This window comes from Suricata suricatta, chromosome 8, assembly GCF_006229205.1.
Source record: "Suricata suricatta isolate VVHF042 chromosome 8, meerkat_22Aug2017_6uvM2_HiC, whole genome shotgun sequence".
Classification (NCBI taxonomy): domain Eukaryota; kingdom Metazoa; phylum Chordata; class Mammalia; order Carnivora; family Herpestidae; genus Suricata; species Suricata suricatta.
The window spans coordinates 52,619,286-52,631,073 of NC_043707.1; the positions used below are offsets into that span (position 1 = coordinate 52,619,286).

Consider the following 11,788-nt stretch of genomic DNA (forward strand, 5'->3'; position numbering starts at 1 on the left):
CTCTCTGCCCCTCCCCCACTCACTCTGTCTCTGTCTCTGTCTCTCTCTCTCTCTTTCTCAAAAATAAACATTAGAAAAAAAATTTTTTTTAAAGAACGAAAGTGAATTAAACCATCCTCTCTGGTGCTCTTTGATGCAGCAAACTCCATTTTTTGAGACCTGTGTCTTGCCTCCTTCTCAAGAGCAGATGCTCTGAGGAGTATCTCTTACCAGTGTCACATTATGTATCTCCCCTCAGTCTTACACAGAAAGGGAAAGGAGAGGGGCGCCTGGGTGGCTCAGTCGGTTAAGCGGCCGGCTTCGACTCAGGTCATGATCTCACCAGTTGTGGGTTTGAGCCCCGCGTCGGGCTCTGTGCTGACAGCTAGCTCAGAGTGTGGAGCCTGCTTCAGATTCTGTGTCTCCCTCTCTCTCTGACCCTCCCTTGCTCGCGCTGTCTCTCTCTGTCTCTAAAAATAAATAAAAAAGACATAAAAAATTTTTTAAAAAATTAAAAAATAAATTAAAAAAAGAAAGGGAAAGGAGGTATGAAAAAAAGCCCCCCCCCCACTCAGTTTTCCTCAAGCCTTTACTCCATGCTCCACTTCCCTTCGGGCACAGATCTACAGTTGTGCCTAACTACAGACATTCTTGGCTCCATGGCTCTGCTTTTGGGGAGTAACACTGTGGTTATGTGTGTTATGCATGTTCCACTCACCCTGTTTTTAAATAATGTTATCAACATTCGAAGGGCAAACATTTTTCTAGGTACAACAGATTTTTATTGTATATCATTGTCTTTCCTCTCCAAAGGTGAAAATAGCACAGTGTGAGTGGGGGATACCACCAGCAAGACGGATGGGCCTCCCCGTGAGAGATGCATGGATGTCAGTCTGCACAGTGTAAGCCTTTGCCTTGGCCAGTCTGCCCTTGAAGTCTTTGCTCACTCAAAGCCATGACTGCAATCCTTCTAGAAACAGGCCGGCAGCTCTGCTTTCTCAGATGCTCACGCAGAGGTGACATCACACGACGCTCTGTCTTGGCGAACACTACCAGCAACTTGGCTTCCTCCTAACTTGAGATCAGGGTGTTTGTTCCTCCAGGTTGCTCTGGTAGCTGCTGCTCTCCACACTATGCCAAGGTCCTGCTGGAGGTCTGTCTTAAGCACTTGATTTCAAGCTCTCCAGGAAGTGAACATTTGCAGCGTTTGAATAGAGAGAAAGAGGAGGCTACACGGCAAGAGTGTCCATGAAATACCTGTGACGTGGATGCGTTGAAGTCTGTGTGGTGTTTGGATGTGAAATCTCAGAAACAGTTTCTGGTAAGCAGACCTTTCACGTTTTCAGAACTTTCCCAGTGTGCTAGCTCACGCTGGCAGTCTTCCAGAGGACTTTCTGGATTCATTTCTCGGCTGAGCCCTCTCCACAGCAGAGCTTGAACTCCTGCACAGGTGAGGACACACCTGACCTTGCTTGCCTTCAGTAAGTGGAGTCTGAGTTGTCTTCTAAAGGCCAAAGGAGCTTATCATATCCTAGATATATTTTTGTATTCTAATAGAGCTTTTCCACCTCTAATCACACTAACAATTGAGTCCACTGCAAAAGATACGGGAAGAATTTTTTAAAACAAAGCCAAAAATGTTTGCTTTTGAATCACACCATTTCAATTTAAGTTACTCACTAGGTCCAGCCTCTGTTTTTGTCTGTGGCTCAGTGTGTCATTTTGCATTTCTTTTCCCTCGGTAAATCACTGAAAAGGCAAGGAAGGGAAAAAAAAACACAAGATACATTAAATACACAGATATTTTCTTAAAAAGCCCTCAAGTGTCTCTGAAATTTAGCTTAGTATTTTTGATTTGAAAGGCTGTAGCTCTTCACAGCAAGTAAACAGGAAACGAAGAATATCTGAACCATTCAGAGGGCAAGAAGAAACAGACCAGCAGGTGCTACCTAACCAGGTTGCTTCAGGAAACGAACCTGCCCAGGGTCTCTTTGGGTTCCGACTGCTGACTCAGGACAAAGAACTTTCCACTCTCCCCTCTACCCCAAGGCCAATTTTCTGTGTTCTCCAACAGCTCCCAAGTCTTAGTGATTCAGGGGTCAGTGTAGGGACAACATAATAAACCTGTTTAACTGCTGAGGGAGTTTCTGGGAGGAAAATTCCCCCCCAAAGTGCAGGGGACAGAGACGCGGGCTGGAGGCTGAGGACAAACAATGTCTCCATGGAGGGATGTCAGGCAACTTCCTCTTAGAGCCCTTCTGGTCCCAGGTAGTTTTCCCTTTCCTTTCCAACCTGCATCAAATGTCCAGCATCCAAGGGGCTGCTTGAATTAGAGCTGTGGTTCTCAAACTTTAGTGTGCATCAGAATCACTCAGAGTGCTTGTTCAAACAAAAATTGCCCCAACCCTGGAATTTCTGACTCATCACTCACTAGGTCTATGTGGAGCCCCACAAACTGCATTTCTAAGAAGTCCCCAGATGTTGCTCATTTTATTGGCCCTGGGACCATACTTTGAGAACCAATAAATTAGGGGTATTATGAGGATTGAGGTTACAATACAAATATCTTAGTTAGAAGCACATTAAAATGTTAATAACTGGCATATAATACAGCATGACATGAGCTTAAACTGATATTGAATTAGTAATAACTACCATTCAGGGATGCCTGAGTGGCTCAGTCAGTTGTGTGTCTAACTCCTTATTTCCACTTAGGTCATAATCTCACAGATTGTGGGTTCGGACCCCTATGTTGGGCTCTGCACCAACAATGCTGAGCCTGCTTGGGATCCTCTCTCTCCCTCTCTCTCTCTCTCTCTCTGCCCTCCCCCACTCACACGCACACTCTCTGTCTCTCAAAAATAAATAAACTTTTAAAAAGTTAAAAAAAATAACTACCATTTAGTAAGTAAGTGCTTACTATGGGCCTGACATTGTATCCAACTGTTTAGAGGTTATTTAATCCTCATAACAACTGATGAATTAATTATTCCAATTTTCAGGAAACCTAGGCTGAGGGAGAGTTGAAGCAACTTGCCTAAGTGTAAATGATAGTGGTGGGATTTGAACCCAGATCTGTCTCTTAAACAACCCACTCATATTATTGGAAAGCTTTAGCATAATCCGAGGGCCAAGGAAGACCAAACATCTCAGACCAACAAGATTCCTAAGGCTTCCCTTAGTGTATCTGGGAGCCCCACATCCCCCACCAACCCAATTTGATTAGTTCTGGGTTCAGGGAAGAGAAATGCCAAACCTGGAGACAACAGTTTATAATTCCTCCCTAGATAATAATGAATTCTGTATGATGTAGAGACTCTCCAGTGATCTGGCTTATTTTTGAGAGTGTCACAGGATCTACTTGAAGAAAGTGTCAGAGTTCAGGCTCAAGCCTGAACCTCGCTAAGGAAGAAGTGACAGCCTGTGCAGTCCAGAGGGACAGAGGAAGAGGAACAGTAGTGATCAGAGCACTACTGCTCAAACTCCAGAGTATCAGAATCACCTGGGAATCTGATAGAAAACACAGAGGCTCAGATCCTATTCCACCTCAACAGGCCTGGACATATACATTTTTTTAATCTCTACACCCATCATGGGGCTCAAACTCACAACCTTGAGGTCAAGTCACATGCTCTACAGACTAAGCCAGCCAGGCACCCCCGAGAGTGTACATTTTGAACAAGATTTCTGGTGATGCTGATGAGTAGCAAAGTCTAAGAGTGATGGTTTTCAAGCATGTTTTTTAGAGCCATTGCAACTTTTTCTTTAACAAAACATTAGGAAAGCCCAGTATTATAAACTACCACTCCTGTCCTCCTAAAGGCCCCGAAGTCACTTTTACTACCCCTCTGGGGCTCAGGGAAACACTGGTTAAATACTCCTGTAATACTGGATGTAGTTTCCAAAATTGCAGACCCAGGCCTGTATACATTTCATTGAAGACCAGGGCTCATGGTCATGAGTACTCAGCACAGAGGCTCAGCACAGAGTCTGACACAGGGCTCAGTCTCATAATGGTGAAATCATGACCTGAGCCGAAATCCAAGAGTCGGATGCTTAACCAACTAAGCCATCCAGCAGCCCCCTCAGAGTTTGTTTTTAATAAGCCAGGCAGATTTCCCTCTAGCCACTGGAGAGAGAAAACTTTTAAAAATTAATAGGGATTGTGCTTATTTCAGATCTGCAGGTGGGACAAGAATTGGGAAGCATGTGTCCTGCTGTGGTCAGAGAAGCAACGAACCTGGAGAGAAAACAGAGAACAGACAGTGGAGAGAGACTCCAGACGTGATCCCTGTCAATGGAAGGAAGTGTTGGACGGGGAGCTGGCCCAGGCTGGGAGGCTGTCTGTGGGGTTTACTGATAGGAAGGTTTCATTTCCACTCGTACCCTCTAAAGTCAGCCATGTCTGACCGGGCTTGGGGCTGCGTGTGTGTGTGTGTGTGTGTGTGTGTGTGTGTCCTGTCTGTAGTTTGGGGTTGATAATATTCCCTGGGAGTTTTCCCAAAGCCCCAAACCAAGCAGGCCCCTAGAAGACGTGGCAAGGATTCCTTGTAAGGCAGCACATGCTACTCACTGGGCCAGCACACACAGCTCTGTGGTCATCCCTGCAGCCCTGCCCAAGAGCAGACCTAGATAGCCCAGCGGAGGTCAGTTCTGAGCATAGCCAAGGCGGTAGTGAGAGTTATTCTTACTCCATCTCCCCTTGCAGCACCCCCTTCCCCCACCGGGCATAGCCACCCATGCAAGTGTGAAGCAGACATCCTTGCTCTTTGCAGGCTGTTAACAGCTTCCCTCTAACACCTGGCTACTGGAAGTGTGGCCCTGCAGCATCAATGACACTAGCCTCACCTGGGCCTTGTTAGAAGTGCCAAGTCTCAGATCTTCCCACACCTACCAAATCAGAATCTGGTTTTAACAAGGCCCCGGGTGATTTGCATGCACAATAAAGTCGGGGAAAACCTGCTCTAAAGCTGCGTTCTCGGGCTTGGCTAAGCTGTAGGATCACCTAAGGAGCTTTGAAAAATCCTGATGTCCAGACTTATCCCAGACTAATTAAATCAGACTTTCTGGGGATAAAGCCCAGGCATCAATTGCTTTTAAGCTCTTGAGATGACTCAACGTACTGCAGGGCTGGGAACCAGTCTCTGAAACGAAGGAGGAAGTGGCAGCCTGTGTGAAATGTATTTACATTTTCCTGTGGGATCGTGGGAGACTGAAAAGACTTCCAAATGCCAAGGAATTCATTTCAACCGGTAGACTCTGAGGGGAGGCTTTCTAATAGGGGGAAATGGTTATGGAAGGGGAGAGCAAGAACCACTTATGTCACAGAAAGAGTGAGCTTCATTACATCATCCTAAAGAGCAGCAACAAAAATTCTATTTCATCCATGAGAAAAGGGACTTACCCATTCCAAGTGAACTCCCAGAGCAGGTTACTGGAATGAATAACAATAAAGGCATTTATGTATGTTAACTGACATATTTAAGATGATAAAGATAATAAAAAAATAAAGATGGTGAAGGTATAGCTTTCAGAATAGTGGGACAGTGAACCAAAGAACGGATAAGAACCAGACTGCATGATAAGAGGAGACAGCACCTAGCAGTATGACCCTGGACAAGTCACTTTCCTTTTCTGTGCTTTAGTTTATCTGTAAGTGGTAAAGAATAAGAATACCAGCCTCATAAGGTTTTCATAGGAATTGATCAAGTTAATATATATAAACCCCTTAGGACAGTGCCTGGCAATACACCCAAAAAATATTGGTCATTATTATAATTTATAATATCATCCTAATAATCAAGGGAAGGCATCACTGATATTGAAAAAAAGAAACCCAAAAAACAAAAAGAAAAAACTTGCCCCAGATGCCTGGTTTTAAGCAGAGAAATGGAGTAAATGTGGATTTCCTAACCTGAATCTAGACACCCATCTTTTCTAATGTGGAATGGCTGCAGGCTTGAGATGGCACCCTGCCACAGGGTATTGGAGTTCTTTTTTGTTTTTTATGTTTAGTTACATATTTTGAGAGAGAGAGAAAAAAAGAGCACAAGCAGGGGAGGGACAGAGAGAGAGAACCCCAAGTAGGCTCCACGTTTTCAGCACAGAGCAAGACGTGGGGTTCAGCCTCACAAACTGTGAGATCATCACTTGAGCTAAAATCAGAAGTCAAATGCTCAACAGACTGAGCCACCCAGGCACTCTGAGGGTATTCAAACTAACAAGGACTTCCGGTGGCTAACATACTGGCTGTGGGATCATAGGCAAACACATAAACTCATTTATTTGTTTTTTAATTTAAAATATATTGGTGATAGTTATGTGCTACATGTTGAGAATCCAGAGATTACCAATTATTAGGGGAAATACTACATTTTTAACTCACAGTTTTAGGGTGTGGTAAAGATAAGGGCGATATGGGGTCATAAAGGTGGGAGCAAGAAGACTAACTCAGCCTCTAAGGATTGGTGAAGACTTGGAGTGCCTGTGTGGCTCAGTCAGTTAAGTGTCTGACTTCAGCTCAGGTTATGATCCAACAGTTCGTGAGTTTGAGTGCCAAGTCAGGCTCTCTGCTGTCAGCACAGAGCCTGCTTCGGTCCTTCCCCAACCCTCGGTCCTCCTTTACCTCATGCTCTCTCTCTCTTCCTCAAAATAAATAAACATTAAAAAAAAAATTGGAGAAGACTTAACACAGGAGAGGAAATTCCCTTGGAGGAGGTGGAATTCCCGGCAAAGAGAAGAGTGCAGTGTCGGCTCAGAAGCATGATCTGGCCTGGTACACGTGTGTGGTGAGGGCAGGTGTGTGCAAATGATCCCATGTGGCTACGCTAGAGAGCAGAGCCCTCTCAGGACAGATGCTGTCGAATGAGCGTAGAACTGTAGCGTTCCACACAGCAAGCACCTGTCACAGCAGGAACCTGTCACACGTAGCTCCTGAGGACTCCAAATGTGGCTAGTCTGAACTACTAATACTGTGTATTACATGAACACCAGATTTTGAAGACTTAGTCTGGAAAAAATAATGTGAAATTTTTATATTGATTTCATGTTGAAATTATAATATTTGGGATATGTTGGATTACTAAAATATATAATTACATTAATCTTACCTGGGGAGTCTGGGTGACTCAGTTGGCTAAGCATCTGACTCTTGATTTCAGCTATCAGGATCTCAGAGTTGTGGGATAAAGCCCCCTGTTGGGCTCTGTGCCATCAGGTTTTCTCTCTCTCTCTTTCTCTCTCCCTCCCCCTCTCCCTCTCTCCGTCTCTCTCTACCCCTCCCCACTCAAAATAAAGAAATAAATGTAAAAAATTAATTTTACCTATTTATTTTTAAATTTTTAATATGACTACTAGAAAATTTAAATTTTTCCATACATGGCTTGCGATAAATATCTATCGAACAGTGCAAGTGTAGGAAGACTAACTATGGACAGACTGTGAGGAGCCTTGAATGCCATGCTCTAAGTACTGACTTTTATCCTATGGGGCAAGGGAACACTTTTGAGGATTTGGAAGCAGAAAGGAAACATAATTGGATCAGTGTCCAGAAATGACCACTCTAATAATAGAATGGGACGCTAGCATGAGCTCAAGAAGACAACATGCTGCAGTAGTCCAGAGGAGAAGTGGTGAGGGCCTATCATATACCAGTAGGTGTAGGAGAGAAGAGAAGTTAGATTTAAAAACCATTGTGGGGGTATCTGGCTGGCTTAGTCGAGGGAGCATGTGACCCTTGATTTTGAGGTTGTGAGTTAAGTTCCATGTTGGGTGTAGAGATTACTTTTCTTCTTTTAACTTTAAAAAATGTGTTTATTTACTTTGATAGAGCGGGGAGGGGCAGAGAGAGGAGAGAATCCCAGGCAAGCTCTGTACTGTGAGCACAGAAACCAAGGTGGCGGGGTGCCTGGGTGGCTCAGTCAATTAAGCGTCCAGCTTTGGCTCAGGTCATGATCTCACAGTTCATGGGTTCAAGCCCCACATCGGGCTCTGTGCTAACAGTTAGCTCAGAGCCTGGAGCCTGCTTCAGATTCTGTATCTCCCTCTCTCTCTGACCCTTCCCTGCTTGCGCTGTCTCTGTCTCTCAAAAATGAATTTAAAAAAAATTTAAAAAAAAAAGAAAGAAAGAAACCAAGGTGGGGTTCAAACTCACAAACTGTGAGATCATGACCTGAGCCCAAATCAAAGGCCAGATACTCAATGGACTGAGCCATCCAGGTACCGTGGGTGTAGAGATTACCTAAAATGTTTTTTAAAAATATTTTTTAAAAATCACGAAGTGAATAGAACAGGACCTGGAGATCCTTTAAATATGGAGGGTAAGGGAGAAGCTGAAGCTGACTCCAGGATTTTTTTTTTAATTTAATGTTTTTATTTTATTTTATTTTTATTTTTGAGAGAGAGAGAGAGAGAGAGAGAGAGAGAGAGAGAGACAGAGCATGAGCAGGAGAGGGGCAGCGAGAGTGGGAGACACAGAATCCAAAGCAGCTCCAGACTCTGAGCTGTCTGTATGGAGCCCCATACAGGGCTTGACCTCATGGACTGTGAGATCATGTCCTGAACTGAAGTCGGAGGCCCAACTCAGGCACCCCTGACTGCAGGATTTTTAGCTTGCATACCTGAAATAAGGATGCCGGGAGGAAGATTAGAAACTGCAGAAGTTCAGGAGTTTTCTTTGGCCCTAAGGAGCTGAAATGCCTTGGGGGCACCTCCAGGTAGAGATATCAAGTCTGAATATGAATTTAGAGGTTAGAAGAGGAGAGTTATATAGAGAGATTTGGGAGCCTGGAAGCCTTGATTTTCTCATTTATACATTGGAACTAATAAAATTTGTTGACGCTAACCCACAGAGTTATCTTGAGCATTCAACAAGATACGAATATAAAAATACTTGATAAATTATAAAATGTAATACAACTATGATGAAGCACTGGTACTGAGTCTCTTTTTCCTAAGATCTGATCCTCCCCTAAAGAGCCTATTCCTGTCCCTTCCCATAGGGCAGTACTCTGGGCCAGCTTGTTCTGTGGACAAGATCATGAAAATACGAGGAATCAGAGCATGACAGCCAAGGGCAGCAAGAACAGCAGTAAGAAGACCTGGCCTGGTTCTGACCAGGGGCCACTGGAGCCTTCTTGTTACCCGTACGTAATTAGAGATTTTAGATTCTGGTTATCAGTAAAGGTTTCTGAGCCAATATTTATTCCTCTTCCTGTGATCACCTATAAAGTTCTAGGGCCTTATCTTGTCTCTTAAAATTTATTTTTTAGAAATATATGAAAAATATATGTCATTGCCCTGGGCAAGGTAGCAGAAGGTGCTGGAAGACCGAGCAGGGACATTACTAATGTTTTCCCGCCAGCTCTGGTGAGACAGTTGCTGACAGTCATGTTTTGTGATCACAGACTGTCTGCCCACTCATATTTCCAAGCTAGCTCTGATTTATAAATTCATTTTTTTCCCTGATTCTCCAATTTCTCAAACCTGTGCAGATAAAGATTCAAGTCTCTTAATTTCCAATATTTCAGGGTGTTTATCGTTATTTCTGAGACTATGTTAACAATCTATTCCCAAATCTCAAAGCAGAAAATCATTTTAAGTCTGCTTTACTATTTCAACAGCAAGCATCTGGTCCTTTTTCTGAAAAAGAAAGGGACAGTGAAGAGAGGAGTGTCTCCAAATCATATAATAAGAAAGCAGCACAATTCCAAAGAATCTTGAGATCCCCATTGCCAGAATTTGCCTGCAGCGTATAGATATTTCACACCTCTTTGACCTTCCTAACATAGCAAATAAGTGTGATTGCTCTGAGTCTTAAATGACAGATTGGGTTCAGGGTTACTTTGAAATGAAGGGTTGTAACTTGTTCTACCTGAATATATTTTTTTTGGACAGAAAGTAAGCTTCAGTCCTGTCTCAGCAACTGGTGAGACCATCACGGTATACACATCCCCACAGGGTATCTCAGTGATATCACAAAAACTGAGGCCAGCGCTTGGGGCACATGTGAAAATGCCTTTAGAACCGTAGAGGTCCGTGCTGTAATTGGTAGAGCCCCTGGAGGCTTGCCAGTAGATTCGGATGCCGTTAGGGCCCAGCCTATATAATTTCACTCCCAAAGGGCAGCAGGCACCTGAGGATAGAAACAGACACAAATCACGTATTCCATCATCAGATAAACGTGGACTTTATTACTTTGGGGAAACAAGATAAGTAACCTAAATAATAGATGATTAGAGCATTATTTGAAGGGGTATTCAAGTTCTTTCTGTGATGGGCCACATGATTAGAAACCCAAGTGTGATACTGAAGTGAGCCAAGAATTTTTAATAGAGAACAATGGTGAGTCAAAAAGTCCCCATTCGAGTGCCTAGGTGGCTCAGTCAGTTGAGCATCTGACTTTGGTTCAGTTCATGAGCTCACCGGTCTTGGTTTCGAGCCCTGTGCCAGGATCGGTGCTGACAGCTCAAAGCCTGGAACCTGCTTCAGATTCTGTGTCTCCCTCTCTCTCTGCTACTCCCCCACTCTCACTCTGTCTCTCAAAAATAAATAAAACGTTAAAAAATTTTTTTAAGAGTCCCCATCTGGTGGGGTGCCTGGGTGGCTCTGTTGGTTAAGCTTCCAACTTCAGCTCAGGTCATGATCTCACAGTTCCTGAGTTAGAGCCCTCCATCAAGCTGTCTGCTGTCAACACAAAGCTTATTTTAGATTCTCTGTCCTCCTGTCTCTGTCCCTCCCCTGCTCGCACAGTCTCTTTCTCTCTTTCTCAAAAATAAACACTTTTTTTTAAATCTCCACTCAGCAGATATATATTGTACACAATTCAAACTATGTGAGTCAAATGCATAAAATCCTTGTTAGGGTCTCTCATAATGCCCTAGTTTCACAAGATTTTAGTGGGACTGAATTTAAATTATCTGCATTCAGCTTTTTTTTTTTTAAGTTTATTTATTTATTTCAAGAGAGAGAGAGAGCATGAGCAGGAGAGGAGCAGAGAGAAAGGAAGAGAGAAAATCCCAAGTGGGCTCTGTGCTGCCAACACAGACCCCAAAATGGTGCTTGAACTCATGAAGCCATGAGATCATGACCCGAGTTGAAACCAAGAGTTGGATGCTTAACCAGCTGAGCCCCCCAGGCGCCCCATGAACTGCATTGAGCTTTAATTAGAAGGACCTATTTTGCTGAGCTGAGTAGCATAATGCCTGGGGAGTAGTCACTTAAACAACTGTCGAGTCACCAGGCTTTGCTCCTCCACACTTTGTCCATGCTGGCTCACTACGTCCTTGTTTCCTTGTCTAGATGCCCTGAGCAGGCTACACATATTAGGTGTCAAGCAGGACACCAAATGGTGGCTTACTTGGTAACAAAAATTAAAATGTTGTATAATGATTAAAACATTCAGTTATAGATATTCAGGTTCACTTGATTTATTCTTTCTTTCAAAGAAAGGTTTTTTTACATGTGAATATAAGCAATGGGCCATGTTCCCTGAACTGGATATCAGGGTAAGAACTTAGGCAGCAAATCTAATGAAAGAAAATGGTCCCCTAAGAAAGTATGAAACAGCTTACATATGTGTAGCATGTTATAAATGCTTTCCCAGGGGCGCCTGGGTGGCTCAGTTAGTTAAGCCTCTGACTTTGGCTCAGGTCACAATCTCACGGTTTGTGGGCCCGAGCCCCGCGTTGGGCTCTGTGCTGACAGCTCAGAGCCTGAAGCCTGCTTTGGATTCTGTGTCTTCCTCTCTGTCCCTACCCTACTCATGCTCTGTTTCTATCTCAATAATAAATAAACATAAAAAAATTTTTTT

At 43.7% G+C, this 11,788-nt stretch overlaps 1 protein-coding gene across 1 annotated transcript in view; it reads right to left on the reverse strand.

The window, feature by feature from the left end:
* Positions 1-749: 749 nt before the first annotated feature.
* FNDC7 (fibronectin type III domain containing 7) overlaps positions 750-11,788 on the reverse strand; it is a 29,819-nt gene continuing 18,780 nt past the window's right edge. Inside the window, exons 10-13 of the mRNA XM_029949325.1 lie at positions 9,851-10,111; positions 5,384-5,413; positions 1,660-1,728; positions 750-1,574 (exon numbers count right to left, since the gene is read on the reverse strand). Coding sequence (XP_029805185.1) covers positions 1,697-1,728; positions 5,384-5,413; positions 9,851-10,111 — 323 coding nt within the window. The 3' untranslated portion in view covers positions 750-1,574; positions 1,660-1,696. The remainder of the gene's footprint in view (positions 1,575-1,659; positions 1,729-5,383; positions 5,414-9,850; positions 10,112-11,788) is intronic.